The sequence below is a fragment of the Musa acuminata genome, chromosome BXJ2-11, assembly GCF_036884655.1.
Source record: "Musa acuminata AAA Group cultivar baxijiao chromosome BXJ2-11, Cavendish_Baxijiao_AAA, whole genome shotgun sequence".
NCBI classification, from domain to species: domain Eukaryota; kingdom Viridiplantae; phylum Streptophyta; class Magnoliopsida; order Zingiberales; family Musaceae; genus Musa; species Musa acuminata.
Genome location: NC_088348.1, coordinates 30,836,994 through 30,852,283, shown reverse-complemented (window position 1 = coordinate 30,852,283; position 15,290 = coordinate 30,836,994). Strand labels below are relative to the sequence as shown.

Sequence of the window (15,290 nt, the reverse complement as noted above, 5' to 3'; positions counted from 1 at the left end):
ATTTAGATCAACTTCGAATGTCCAAGGGTGCACATGTAAGAACTTTTAAAACGAAGATAGACGTCGAGTCGAGAAGGGTTACACGAATAGCCACTTGTTGTTGCGTCGTCAGCCCATGCACTTAGGCCAAGATCGGGAGGAGTTTTTCCTAACTTGATCCCTCCGAAACTTAAGTTAAAACCCAGTAGAATAGAAGTGTAGAATAAGAGCGAGTCCCCCCCCCTCTTACTGGTCGGGCAGTGGATATTTATACCTATACATGGGAGTCGATTGTATGGTGTGAGATGATGCTGCGCGGTGTCGTCTTGAGTTTCTCAGAGTGGCTTCGTACCTAACAGCACCATCCTGAGTTTCTCGGTGTGGCTTCGTACTCGACGACTCTGTCCCGAGTTTCCCGGGACGATCTTGTACTCGACGACGTCGTCCCGAGTTTTTCGATCTACCATGGTTCACTATGGTGGCCTCTGAAATTCTCGTTAATGTTGTCATTGACATGGGCTGCTGTCGAAGGATCTGTTTACCAAAATATACCCAATCAGCTAGTAGACTTAGTTAAGCCCAATCAAAAAATTGGCTATCAAATTATAAATTATTGAATAAACTAATCATTTATTAGTGTATTTTTTTGTCATCCCTCGAAATATTAAGTCATCTTTTGGTCAAAATCCATCTACAAAACTACGATAAATTATAATTTTTTTGAGTTATATGTATGTATATAACAATTATGACATATTTGTTCCCTACAATATATAGTAACCTATTTTGATTGGATTTTGTGGGCTAATTTACACCCTCAACTCTTATCCAAGTAGCCCTCAGCTGGGGTGTGACCACCTTCCAAGAAAATGGCCTTCGGACTGAACAGAAGTCAACTCAACTCATTCAAAGACTTCATTTGTGTAGGAAGAAGTGCTTGCTTCCTTCACTAACATTGGTATGATGCCTGCCCGTTGACCCTTTGATGTCGCTCAAGTTAAGTCAACGGCCACTCTTTCAACTCTCATTACTTTTATTCAACCTACGGGGTTTGATGATCTTTTAGCATTGGATCAAATGGGTCTCCTGTTCTGTACATGGAGCAATTTCAACTTAATTCTTCCTTGGGTCTTAATTTTCTTATTTGTGTACAATTTTAATAAGCATTTGTAAGAGTTTTATGATTGTTTCTAAAAGGAAATTATAGAGTTTTGACGTACGACAACATATTATAAGACTTAATCAAAACAATGTATATGTACACAGTAGTTATCGACAAAAACCGGATGCACACAGATCTTGATGTCAACATCCATGGATCTCAGCGGATTCTCGCAAATCTCGACTGATACCATAGTTCTACATAAGCATCAGATTTGAGAACACGAAGCATGTTTAACCTGTACAAAACCGATGTCGTAAGGCTTCTTACATCGGCTAATTATCCTTGACGAGGTGATACCGATATCTAATGATCATTGCCTGAGAAGGTTCAAACAGCAGTTACATGTGGTTGGTTATATGAGCAATGTACCATACCCAATCCCTTGATCCATATTGTTGTTTCTGTAGACTTGCCACGCCTCAACTTGGTGAATTGTTGGGCCAAACTCCTCTCGAGGCTGTACCCTTGTTCTCAAGAGGGGGATGGAGAGGACTTGATGATCTTGGAGTCGGATCCTTGGACATAGGGCTGAGATGCCACATGGTCTAGAGCAAAGACGACATCAGCTATGATGGGCCGAACATGCGCCTGCTCCTGGAGACACATTGAGGCGATGACAACCAACTGATGAAAGGCTCGTGGTGGATATCGTCCTTCTAGAGATGGATCGACTAACTGCGAAAACTTCCTCCGATCATTGAGAAAAGGATGAAACTGAAAGAAAGACATAGGCAAGTAAGTCATTAGCAACAATTCGAAGTTAAGATGGAAAAGGGAATTGGACTTTGTCAGCATTCCAACAAGAGGAAGCCTCAAACTTGCCAACATATATTGCAATACCAACATGTTCTTTGAACAGTGTAGATACATGGAAGGAACCATAAATTGAATTGACATACCAACGAGAAATAAAATGCAAAGCAAATCAGAATATAATGAAGTGACATGACATACCCATATTGTTAAATTCCGCTCTGCACGAGCCCTTGAAGGATCAAAAGCTCGTCGTCCAGTTATCAGCTCCAAAAGCAGCACACCGAAACTGTATACATCAGACTTCAGGGTTAGCTTACCGCTCATCGCGTAATCAGGAGCACAGTAGCCATATGTGCCCATCACTCTCGTTGAAACATGTGTCCTGTCACCAACAGGACCAAGTTTAGCGAGTCCAAAATCAGAGAGCATAGGGTTGAAGTTGTCATCTAATAATATGTTTGCAGACTTCATGTCCCGAAAAATAACTGGCGGGCTTGCAACATCGTGCAAGTATATAAGCCCTTTTGCAGCACCAAGAGCAATATTTACTCATCTGTTCCAATCAAGAGGTGGTTTGTTGGGAGATAGATCTGAATGAACAAGCACCGGTAATTTGTGAAGAACATAACGAGAACAGTCAACTTAAAGAACTCAAACAGTTAATTAATAAAACAATCAAAAAGTGGCATATACTAACAAGAAATAATGCAGAGAGAGTCATCTATCCATCAAACTTGTAACATCTATGCATGTCCAACAAATGATATGAGGCTGTTAAAGGGAAAGTCAAATATTTGATACAGACCAGATTCTTTTTTTACTATGTTATTCTGGGCGTTGGTAGTATACTATAGTTCAAGATCTATTAGAACAATATCATTTGAATCACTATAATAGTCCACTCTAAAGAAAATGAAACCATTTTCTTGATCTCATTATTTTTTATTCCTCTCGAACTAGGGTTGTAATTTCTTTTTATCTAAGTCTGTCCTTTTATCGCTAACCCAAACCGAGGGCAGAGATAATGTTGCTCAATAGGGAAGGTCAAACTCTCAAAAGGAGAGGCAAAAGGAGGCAGATAGGTTGCCCCACCAGCTTAAGAAATTATTAGGAAGAAACGACGTTGGCCCCCAAAGATTCCCCTTTGCTCCACCTTCCAAATTATGGTCATTTCCAACAGATAATTTAGTACAGATCCCGGAGAAAGTCCATTACCATATGCCAGAGCATCGAATCAATCAAGGCCACAACATGTGAAGGGGGCAAATGTTATTTGATGCACTGCCCCTGTGCTTAGTAGTGGACTATCAGTATCTTCCACTACAGCCAACACAAACCAGTATCAGATCCTAAAACATGATTGCCGATCAAATGCTAGAGTTAAGCAAATCTAATAGAGATTGGATCAACAATATAAGAAGATAAAGAATAAGCTTTACCAAACAAGTGATCTTCCAAGCTGCCCTTGGGCATGTACTCGTAAACTAGCAGCCTCTCATCTCCCTCGGCAGAGTATCCAATTAAACTCGCAAGATTAGGATGCCGCAACATGATCAGCATGAGAACCTCCACCAAGAATTCTTTACTCCCCTGAGGTCCATCGTGCTTAAGCTGCTTGATGGCCACCACCTGCACTCCAATGTCCAATTTTTTGATGAGCAAATGATCTTGCTAGATCAAAATCTAAAGTACCAGAAAAGATAGAGATAACTTGCCTGGCCCGAATCAAGCCGCCCTTTGAAAACCCTTCCGAAGCCTCCTTCCCCGATCAAATTGGTTTCCTTAAAGTTCTGGGTGGCTATTGCGAGATCCCTAAAGGTGAATTTTCTTGCAGATGTACTCCTGTCGCCATCACCAGAATGCGAAACAAAATGTTAGAATCAACAAAAGGAAACGGCAAAATAATGATAAAATCTAGTTTTGAGGAGTGTACCCACAGGAAGAATCGACGACGAATGTCGAAGCGGATCAGGAGCCACCGCTGTCATTGATTCTACCGCTCGCTTCCCTCCGGCGAGGGCCGAAACAAGGAAAGCAGCTCATCTACAGCAGCGATCTCAGTACCCACTACCCGACCCAAAGCCAAAAGCGACCCCAGTCCGTACCACCTACATTCCCAAAGGCCCTGATTCCCTCTTCCCCTCGCCTCTCACTCCCCTCCCATGAAGCCAACGAAAGGCCACCTTTTTATCGGTGAAAAAGATCAAAAGGGAAGCAACGATTGGGTACCAAATACCAAACAAGGAATTTGGTAGGATTGCAGGCCACAGCAGCGATCGGTTCCACACCCCGTGATAACTTCCCCCCATTAAGATATATGCATATCGAAAAAGATTCGAGCAACAATTCCACAAAAAGAAGGCAGGGAGAGAGGAGAAACTACTGCGGCAAGGGAAACGAACGGAGGATGGTAACTTCTCCACAACGATTGGGTACCAAATACCAAACAAGGAATTTGGTAGGATTGCAGGCCACAGCAGCGATCGGTTCCACACCCCGTGATAACTTCCCCCCATTAAGATATATGCATATCGAAAAAGATTCGAGCAACAATTCCACAAAAAGAAGGCAGGGAGAGAGGAGAAACTACTGCGGCAAGGGAAACGAACGGAGGATGGTAACTTCTCCACATGAGGTAGGCTTCCATCGCCGTCTCTCACCGCGCCAATCACTGGTATGCGAATCGAAGACTTCGGCGTGGACGGGGCACGTAGGCGAGAAGAAAAAGAAGCTCTTTTTTGGGTGAGATTTTGCTGCGCGACGTGCAACAGGAAACACATGGAAAATGAAGTCACAAAGAAGCACATCATGATCACTGACCCGCATAAACTATTCTGCAACTCGCCTTCTCAGGCCGGAAAAGATATCGACCAACAACAAGCAAGTCTTATAGGTCAGTGGGATCGAAGCAAACACATACAAGCGATCTGTTGGAATTCGGAGGGAGGAGGAATTCTCTGTGACTGCTGCAGGTTTGAGATCGTTGAAGTAAACGCAAGCACATTATTCTATAGGATAGTGCAGATTAAGCTCGTCCCCACTGTTACGGCAACTCTCTTCGCTATCCTCTTTGCTTTGCGTTTGTCGATCTTACGAACACCCACGCCGGTTTCCATCTTCTGCAGAGCTAAATGTGGGGCGCTGCCGCCGCCTTCGGAATCGTGCCATGGGGGATTCGCTTGCGCCTCCTCCGCCGTCGCGCACCCGACGTGCGCGTCGAACCCGCACATGGCGCAGCTGTAAACCCACTGGTACGAGCCGGGGTGCCCGCAGATGTCGCAGGAGAAGCCCCTGTTCTCGTAGTGAGGAAAGAAGAAGAGGGTGAGAGGGTGGAGGTGGGCGGCGTGGACCACAGACAGCGGCATGGCGGCGCAGGAGCAGTGCAGGTTGAGGTCGCACTCGCCGCAGTGGTAGAAGAACGCGGAGCCGTCGGCGCCGCACGCGTTACAGCGGAAGGGGCCACCGGCGGTGAGGAGGGTGAGACTGTGGCTGGCGTCGGCCGGGTGGCGGACGCGCTGCGGCATCTGGGCGCAGGATACGTCGAGCGCGTACCCGCATGTCTTGCACGAGTAGGCGCGGTCGGAGAGATCGCGAGAGCAGCCGGCGCAGGAGGTCGCCGGTTGCCGATGAAGGGAGGTGAGCTCCAAAGGGTGGGGGTGACTGAAATGGGCGATGACCAGCTCATGGCCGAGCCTGCCCATGGCTTTGTTGCTATCTCAGAGTGAGATGGAGCTACAGCGATCATGCATCGATCTCTATATAACGTTACTGCTCATGCGAGGAGCAATCAAAGTTGAGAGAGAAGAACATATATTAGCTGGATCTGGCGGCCCGTGCACATGCTCTGAGAGATGAATGGTCCAAATGTCAACGATTTAGAACAGCTGGCGCAAATAGAAAAGTTTCTTGACCTTGAGCTTGCAGCAAGCGCGATGGGATTGATCTGTCAATCGGTAGGTTTCTCTTCCTTCCAAGCATAGGTTGACTTTTCTAGCCATGCTAAAGCACTCCTTGAAGAAATCTCATGGTCGTTGCTGCTCCCAAGCGAGAGAGAGAGAGAGAGAGTGCTATGGTCGATTCAGACCATGTCACTGATAAGACGAACATGTTTCTGGTGGTGCTTTTCTACAAACACCTTCGATGCACCTTCCACAGTCTTACGCCACGTCTGTAAAAGGAAAAAAGGAAAACACGAAATTAACGACAAGTATTATTGGAAAAACTATATATATATATATATATATATATATGTATGTACGAAATTATAAATCTGATAGGGATGTAAATGAAAATGTTTCGGATTTTATGGGCCGGCCGCGTCACCTTCTCAAGAGCAATGGCGAGGACGAGTCCGATTCCAGGGCCGCCGTCCTCGGGCCGACGGATCCCCATCTTGCGGAGCAGGGAAGCGGGCCTGCGATTGGAGCTGGGGAGGAGGGACTTCCGCTCCGCCAGCCCGCCCTTGCTCTTCCTCCGCCTCCTTGCCCTAACGGCCTCGTCGCCGGCGGAGACGGTGCGCCTGGATCTCTTCCTGGTGACGAGAGGAGAGGCGTGGCGGAGGAGGGCGGAGGGGCCGGCCGGGGTTCCGTCGTCGAGCTCGGCGAACTTGCTGAGGAGCTCGTCGGACGACGCCTTGCTCACGTGCTGCACCTTCGCCGTCTCCATCCTGTCTTAGATCTCGCAAATGAATGAGGCGGAGCAGATGGAATCGAACAGAGAGAAAGAACCGTTTCGGACAGAGGAAGAGAAAGTGCGGTGCTCAAAGCGGCAAAGAAGAGGGAGGGAGGAGTGACCGTTGGGAGAGCGTGCGCTGTGGTGGTGATGGCGGTGGTCTCGATGGTAGCGTTCATAGCGGGGGAGGAGTCGCTTCGTCAATGCGGGAATATAGCCGTTGGGAGGCGGCTTGAATCCGGTCGCTGTCCAAGTCGTTACTTGAGTCGCGAGGTTTGTGGTGCTTTGCTCGGTCAATCGACGTTCCCATGTTCACTCGACTTCAAACAAAACCTGAGAAGAAGCTCCATAAATTGCAATTACTTCGCAGGAAAACAGAGGGAGTACAAGTTGTAGTAGATGTTACAGAAAGGAACGGAGAGAGAATCAAATGATCTTAGGAAGGTGGGCTTACGGTGAAACCAACAACTCAGCAGAGAAGCAGGATCTGCTTTTCCTGCTGCCGTAGGATCTGCGAAAACCATGACACCCTGAGATGAGATGTAAAAAATCATAATTTTAATTTTAATATCTGAGTTATATTTTTTTAATTATATTATAATTAAAAAATTATAATTGACTATTATGATGATAACGGACGGTGGCACCATGGGGCGGCGTAGCCCATTCTCGGTAACAACAGGGCATGAGCCTTGAAATCATCGAGACATTTCTCGTGTTGGCGTACTATGAGGTTAAGGGGCTGAAGGTAGTGAAGAGAGTGCTTGAGTGTATGATGTGTCTCAGCGAGTTCGAGGACGACAATGAGCTCCACCTCTTCCCTTGTTGCAGTCATATATTTCACTTGATTACATTGACGCCTAGCTTGCCTCTCACATAATTTGTCTCGTCTGTCATGCCAACCTCGTTGAGCAAGTCGCCAATGACAATCTCTGACTTACTACCTGTAGCCACTCCTACTATAGATGCAACGGATCTTTTGCTCGAAACCGCTGCCTCACCACAAGATCATGTTGCCATCATAATGGACCCATAGTAGAAAATGAGTAAAAGGGCGTAGCCACGGAATTGGCATAGATTGGAAGTAAGAGGTAGGTGACCAACGAAGCTCCAACAATCTTAGCAGTGTTGACACAAATGTTCCTCCCGTCGATGCAGATGCAGAGCAGTGCTAGAGGAGGAAGAGAAAGGAGATTGATAAGCAAAGGGTGTACCAATCTACATCCTCCGTCCATTGGACCTCGGAATGTTCGATTGAATGAGACTGTAGGAACTTCATCGATCGCCACTCATTGTGGGTCCACAACAACGGTGACATGATCCTGGGCAACAATTTTCAGCTGAAGACCCATTATGTTTGTAGCAAGGGTGACTACAGATAGTAAGCTAAGTTTGTTATCATTGTCTTGCTTGGTGAGGTTAACGTGATAAATAGGTCAAGTTATGTGAGAGGTGAGTCAGACATCAATGCAATCCAAAAAAAAATTATGACTACAACAAAAGAGATAGAGCTCCTCATCATCCTCGAACTCGCTAAGGAACATTTGTACACTCGAGCACCCCCTTCCTCACCTTCAACCTCTTAACCTCATAATACACCAACATAGTGAATATCTAAAGAACCTCAACTACACCATCGTCCACCGCCATCACAAAAGTCAACTAAGAAATTTTAATTAAAATATAAAAAATTAAAATATTAAAATTATTTTTTTACTCATTATTTTTAAACTAATTTTACACCTACTATCATATCTTTCGCTAATAAAACCAACGATATTGTAATAATAAGATTAAATTTTTTACTTTCATAACCATAAAAAATTTAACATAAATTTTTTAAGATTAAAGATCAAAATACTAAAGAGATCTAATTATAAAAAATAATATATAATTAACCTTAGCCGTCCAACATTAGCCTTCCAACATATACTGTTACATAGATGATAAATGTCGGTTCCACAGTATCATCAGAAATATAAAAAATACATTTCAGGCGCTGATCACAGCATGCAGAAGACAAATGACTTGTTGCACTTTGTTGCCACACTAACGAAAGAAGGTTGGCCTGGCATAAGTTAGAAGAACAATATGAAACTGGGTTGCTGGAAGCCAAAACCTGGTACAAGCTTTCGACGTTTTTTGTTACACGAGAAGGACAAGCATTACAATTAACCACCAGTTATAATTAATCAATCAGCAAGATGATGGAAGACAACCAGTTCTTTGTCATATTGTATGTGCCAGAATAGATTACACATTCAAGCCTGTTGAGAAACTGAGAGAATGACATTCAAGATTCCTCAGATTTAGCTGTATGCAAAACAAAAAAAGTTAAACAGATGAAAGGATACCAATGAAAATACTGGATGCATATAGCGATCAAAGAGTAAAGCACATCAATCAATTAAAAAAGTGTTGCAGCAGAGATGGACCTAACAAAGAGGAATACATGAAATCTCATTCATTCAGTTGATGGCAAATTGGAATCGAAGAACCTTTTAGGACGCTGATGCTGCAACCTAGGGTTAGTTGATTTTTATGGTGTTAGGAATGAGTCAACTAGGCTAAAAATTGAGTGGCATGTGCACCTTGACTGCCTTCTCAAGATTTTATTTATATGCATCATTATGTTAAAAGTGATTTTGGGATGAACATAACCCCCAACTGGAGTAGAATGAAGCATGAGTCAACTGTTGGTATATGTGGATTTCACAAGTCTTTTGAATTTTGGTTTTGTTCATCCCAAAATCACTAGAACCATTAGAACCAATATGCAACAAAGGAGACTTTTGAATTTTGGTTTTGTTTATCTCCATATTTTGTAATAAAGTCCTATGACAACCTTTTTGTTACTGAAAGCCCAACTAAGAACTTTAGTCTTATGTATAGTTTGAAAAAAAGATTGGGTGCAGTGAGAACTGTGCACATGGTTTGTGGGAACGGGCCCTAAAATATTAGCATAGTTATTAAACAGTAAAGTGCCAGACAACCTAAGCATTAAAACATGCAAGTAATAATACTCTAAATATCGCCATTAGTGATGTTTTAAATTAGTCTTCTCAACATATAACCATTTTGGCAAAAGGAAAAAAAAAATTATGATTCTCTTTCACATACTAAACAGGTTTTTGAATCTCAGTTGACATGAGAAATTTTGAAGCCATGGACCAGCACACAGGAACATACCATGACAGCAACTCCAGTCTCACAAAATTTTGGAATGCAGATAAGCCTCACAGATTGGTTGTCAGACCCTGCATGGAAGCAGAATAGTTTGTATCAATCCAGAGACAGAAACCTAACATGAAAAAGACTTGATGAAATTACCTCGTAATAACGTGGTTTCATACTTATCTTGATTACCAACAAAATAAACATGTGGACAGCTCTCAATGAGGAAAGGGTCTTTATCGGTGAAGGGATAACATCCTACATTCAAAAACATGGGAAGACTAACAGAATCATTAGAATTGAGTAGCAGATGAAATTATAACTGTTATCAGTCTTCAGCAGACGAAATAAATGGCTAACTTCTCATTCAAGGTTGCAAGCATGTCCAGTTCCACTTGGGTAATTAAAAAAAGGGATTTGCTAGAGTAATATTACCAAGGGTGTTTGGAGCTGTTGGTACCAGGTGTCTCCATCTTAATGTCCTCTCCATAAATTCAAGCTTGTTTTTTGCCTCCGAATACTTGAAAAGATCATCTATATTTTGTCCAGATGTTCCCAGGAACCTGTACATCACCACCACTGTTAGGCTCCTGGTTTGCACATGGACATAGTTGACTACAAGAGATTCTCGCTGCTTACTGAATATCATCCAGCTCAAATTGATGAGGATTAGTGCATGAAATAAATGTATTATAGGCAGATGCTCCAGGAAATAAACATCTGTTTAAGGGCTGATTAAAATAACATAAATCAATACGTGAACCAAGTAATTAATACATAACAATGCATATTTTTCTATCCACACCCACAAAGACAATAATATATATCGGTGAATGTTAACACAAGATGTTTGCTTTCACCAAAATGGAAAAGTAGATAGACCTGCTGAGGCAAGGAAAAGTTTGCTGGATCACTAGGTCCTGGCATTATATCAACAGGCATAGCTGCTGCAAGCTGCAAACACATAATAGGTAAGTCAGACGAAGACAATGTTTTCGTTTAAACTCTCTAGACCATGACAAGAAAAAAGATGAATTACAAATTCCAATAAGATTCTACACTATGACAAAATTTCTGTTCTGAAAGGTGATCTTAAAATGCTCCTCTAGGAAATGGATTGGTAACTTCATATTTTAAGAATCCATACCTGATTTAATAAAATATCGAGCTCCTTAATTGGTTCAGTTAAGGTAGACTGATCCCTCGGAGCAATTGTCTGATACCAAAATGCTCGCAAGAGGCAAGCTAAAAATCATCAGAAACCTCACAAAAGAATCTCATGCACCAGGTTATAGAAAGATAAAAGTTAAATGAAATACCATATCCTCAAAAGTATATATATATATATATATATATATATATATATATATATATATATATATAGGTATGAAGATTTTGTGCACTACCTGACCGTTAAGAAGTCCCTGTAGAATTTGTACAGAATTCCCAGCAATTATAAAATGAACTATTTGAGATGCAAAGGTTTGTTCCTGTTGTATAATATTTCATAAGTTATTCCATATACTGATTTCAGGAAAATATATAATACATAGGTCGAGCATACATTTTCATCACCTAAATGCCCAGTGATATGGTCAACAAGAAGTTGGAACTGAAGAGGATTGAAAGTGCTGCTCCCAATACTCAATCCTGACACAAAGACAACATATTTGTCTTCTGCTGCAGCAAAATTGAGATCTAAGACATCAGAAAAGAAGTACACAAGTCAAACAGAACTGTGACCTTTAAGGCTAAAGCTTTACTTTCTAACTTGTCAGTGAGTATAATTGCATTCCCAACAAAGACATCACATAAATATTAGTTCAGATACTCATCATTTACAGTGTTGAGAAAAGGTCAAATGGTACAATACTCGAGCTAGGTGGCTGCTCAATCTGTGGGGGTAGACCAGCTTCCAGCATATCAAGAACAAAAAACTTGCCTTCACTAGTTTCCTTTCCATGTAGGGCATCTACAATTCCTGCCAGAAAGGGAACACCTTACATGAATAAGGGAAATCGTTTCTATACATACATTACAAAGAATTTTCTTACACCATAAGATCTATATAAAACCTTAAATAATAAGCTATTTAATGTGGAACCTGTTACAAAAGCTGAAGGATCGAGCAAACTTCCAGCTAGTTTAACCCTTCCACTTTCATCTTCCAAAATAAGATGATCATCAGGGTGCACAAAGTTATGAGGCTTCACCAGAGGAACTTTAGATCTCTGAATACACAAAAAAGGTCAAAAGGGAAGTATACTCCAAGAGTACAAATAGGCATTTATTACGGTTTTCAACCAAAATGGTATCGCTGATGTAATTTCACCTCCTTAGAGTATTCATCGAGAATAGAAGGCTTGAGTTTCATGTGCTTGTATATTGTGCCCACGATGATGCATTCTTTCTCTTCTTCAAGCCCCAAAACTGTATTAACTGCAAAGAAAAGAAAAGCAAAGGCTGAGACTGAAAAAAAAATCTGCACAAAGTGATTAGACAATAATTTCAGATTTGTAACGAATACATCCTAGCAAATACTTATAAAAGTATATCAGTAAGGTAATTTTACAACCATATTATCCTGAAGTCACCTAGCAGCCAGTATGATAGCTTCACATCTGACCACCCTAAGAGATCCATAAGGCACATATGGTAGAACCTTACTCTTTCTATATATCTCATGTTTGCAGAGGCAATTTGTGACATGAGGAATGTTTCAATGAATATGTGAAAGGCCTTGAAGCGGGCATTCATCTACCTAATGACACCAAACAAACTAAAAACACAATTTAGTCATACTCTGTTCTTTTCTCCTAGGCTTTTAAGTGGATTCAGAGTATTTGAATATTTGATTTATACAGCAACCGCTACAATGAGGTCTCTAATTTGAACTACTAATTATGGCCCTTGACTAGTCTGAACTAGACAATCACATCAGGTTTCTCAAGAGAGGAATGAATAGCAGTGCTGAATTTCCTTTTTCATACATCATTTATTTGTAGTGATATCACTATATCAAATATTTTAACTGAAACCAAATATATACCCTTAGATAGGTAGTGTGAGGAAGGTCTGAGTTCTTCCAAGTGCCAATATATAGCAGAAAGAATACAACTTTTTCCATTAAGCCCATTTTTCCTGTGAACTAACTGAATTTTTTTCTGTGTAGCAGGCACTCAGATTATTTGTCTTTTAAAATGCACTCAGAGAGATAACCTGGAGAAACTTTTTCTAATTCAAAAAACACAATTTTACAACAAGAACCTTAAAGATGATTGGAATGTGATCAAGCTTGACCAGACCAATCAGAAAACTTACATATTGAAAAATACCTAGTGAAGCATTTTCCATTTCTTCATCTTAGTGCCTCAATATGTGCATAACATAATTTGGAACTTGCATGATCCAATAAACAGTCACCTCCATTCAAAAAGAATGACAGGACAACCAAGCTAAATCCGCTATCTAATATCAACAACATGATATCGAGATATAAGTAAAGGGATTTCAAAACAAAACCTAAACTTCCACACGCAGCAAGTCATCAGAGAGCTGTATGGACTACTCACCAGGGAGGTTGGGCTTCCACTTAGGGACGAGCGAATAAAGGAGATTCCTCATGTAGTGTAGCCGAGTAAAGTAGATGTGGCTGTACTGCTGTCCCTTGTACGTCTCACAGTGGATCTCATACCTCTCATCCTGCGATCAAACCCCAAGAGATCAAAAAGGAAAAAAAAAGGGAAAAATCGCCAAAGTTCCACACAAGGATCAGAAGACACGGGAGACGTAGGGATCCGAGAATACCAGATTCCTGTAGACGGCTTGCTTCCTCTCCAAGAGCTTCGGGCTTCCTCCGCCCATCTCGACGTCTACTTTCATGGCGGGAAAACGAAGGAAAGGGGAAGGGTTTCAGAATTGCGAGCGCCACTCCCGCCCCCTTTACTTGCTATGGGCGGAGGGAAGCGGATCGACTCGATGATCAAAATCACAATACACTGTGATCTGTTTGTAGTCGATCGACGCGTGGAATGAATAAGCTGGGCCCAAGCGACACGATCATCACTCTGACGTTACCGGGTTGGGACTTCCCGACTCGTACCCGATCCGCTGAGTTGAAAAATGAACGGTCGAGATCGGCATCTATGATTGCTGAACGATCAGAATTGTATTGTGCATTTGTCCTTGAAAACTAATGAATGATTAGTATCGATCATCAGATCATAATGAAACAATAAATATGGCATTAAAATAAATCTAACGGCTTCGATCGGCCTTCAGACCAGATAAACGGTCGTGATCTATCATCAAATCCATCTCATCACCACCGATGGTAGAGATAAACGGTCATGATACACCATTAAAATAAATCTCATCACCAAATTCATCCTCAAATCATATGAATATTGTAAAATACATATAAAATATGAAAGTGAAACATATTATCCATTGTAATTAATTATCCCTAATTTTTATACTTACGAAAGCGAAATATTTGACCCGTTACTTCAACCAAATTATTTTTTCTTTTAATTTTTAATCTTATAAAACTATCTTTTTGACCTTTGATAAAGATTTCAATATTTTACTTTCATAAATAAAAATTTTTAATATAATTTTTAAAAATAAAAAAAATAAAATACTAATGATCATTAATTAAAAGAGATAATTACTAACCCATCACGATTATAGTCTAAGGACACTAGAAATTTTCATGTTACTGTTCACCATGAATGCACAACAGTTCGCTCCTCTCAGATCATCATGGCCAATTATCTTGTTGTGTGACAGGATATGTTTCATTGAGTGCTTGATCTGAGAGAATGTTCTAATAGGAATCCTGTTTCAGTTCCTTGTTCCTCGAGAGTAAGACGGGGGCTGAAATCTGAGAGAATGTGGACTACTGTATTCTCTGTTCTATAAGTGGAACTTTTTGGCCATGCGTTTGACTTCTCAAGTTCAGTACACAGACAGCTGAACTTGATCTTTGCTCATGAACTGATGTACCATTTAACTTGATCTTTGTGGCTTACTGTTGTCTCCTCTTGCTTGCTGTAGAACTCACAGATGATGAGTCTGTTTCTGTAGGCAAACATCAGTTTAAGATGGTCTTGTAGCTCTCATTGTTGCAGACTTCTCCTTCATGCAATTTTGAGGTCAATCTTTCAGAGGCTGAATGCCTGTTACTGATCATAAACCCATTAATAGATAATGCACATATTTGAAGAGTCAACAACAACAACAACAAAATCGTAACCCCCAACATATATTTGAAGATTGATTAAGCAAAAGAAAAAAAAAATTCTTCATCCTCCTCAAGTCATACATCAGGATGACCAGAACAGATGCTAACTTCAAGTTATTACAGAAGAACAAGGAAGACTAATCAAATGACACATAAAAGAGATGCCAACAAGATAGTGAAGGACATCCCTAGAGGAGGCAAGATGAGGAGGAGGTCAAGCAGAGGACAAGATATGGATGTCTCAAGGAGTTGGGAAGGTGGGACTGGACATCAAGGCAACTCACCAACCCACTAAGTCTT

The 15,290-nt window shown here is 41.4% G+C and overlaps 3 protein-coding genes and 1 pseudogene across 5 annotated transcripts; all 4 read right to left on the bottom strand.

Annotated features, from left to right (window-relative positions):
- Positions 1-1,202: 1,202 nt before the first annotated feature.
- On the bottom strand, positions 1,203-4,575 carry LOC103972123 (probable serine/threonine-protein kinase PBL21; annotated as a pseudogene).
- Positions 4,576-4,716: 141 nt separating this feature from the next.
- LOC103972122 (protein VACUOLELESS GAMETOPHYTES) lies at positions 4,717-5,606 on the bottom strand. The gene has a single exon (XM_018820246.2). It carries the CDS (start codon positions 5,599-5,601, stop codon positions 4,909-4,911), a length of 693 nt encoding a protein of 230 aa, XP_018675791.2. The 5' UTR covers positions 5,602-5,606; the 3' UTR covers positions 4,717-4,908.
- An 84-nt stretch (positions 5,607-5,690) lies between these two features.
- Positions 5,691-6,877, bottom strand: LOC135627166 (uncharacterized). Its single transcript, XM_065133163.1, has 2 exons — positions 6,224-6,877; positions 5,691-6,068 (listed from the first exon to the last, which is right to left on the bottom strand). Exons 1-2 carry the CDS (start codon positions 6,563-6,565, stop codon positions 5,979-5,981), a joined length of 432 nt encoding a protein of 143 aa, XP_064989235.1. The 5' UTR covers positions 6,566-6,877; the 3' UTR covers positions 5,691-5,978.
- Positions 6,878-8,445: 1,568 nt separating this feature from the next.
- Positions 8,446-13,713, bottom strand: LOC135584747 (DNA polymerase delta small subunit-like). 3 transcript variants are annotated; one of them, XM_065133549.1, is made up of 14 exons: positions 13,553-13,713; positions 13,318-13,447; positions 12,078-12,184; positions 11,850-11,976; positions 11,619-11,726; positions 11,310-11,443; positions 11,152-11,235; positions 10,893-10,961; positions 10,628-10,699; positions 10,385-10,476; positions 10,181-10,308; positions 9,902-10,003; positions 9,761-9,828; positions 8,446-8,884 (listed from the first exon to the last, which is right to left on the bottom strand). In XM_065133549.1, the coding sequence occupies exons 1-14, from the start codon at positions 13,625-13,627 to the stop codon at positions 8,825-8,827; spliced, it is 1,356 nt and encodes a 451-aa protein (XP_064989621.1). In that variant the 5' UTR covers positions 13,628-13,713; the 3' UTR covers positions 8,446-8,824. The 3 variants fall into 3 exon arrangements, with proteins under 3 accessions (XP_064989621.1, XP_064989624.1, XP_064989623.1); XM_065133552.1 differs by having other exon boundaries at positions 11,310-11,422; XM_065133551.1 differs by having other exon boundaries at positions 11,310-11,425; positions 13,553-13,712.
- Between the last annotated feature and the right edge of the window lie 1,577 nt (positions 13,714-15,290).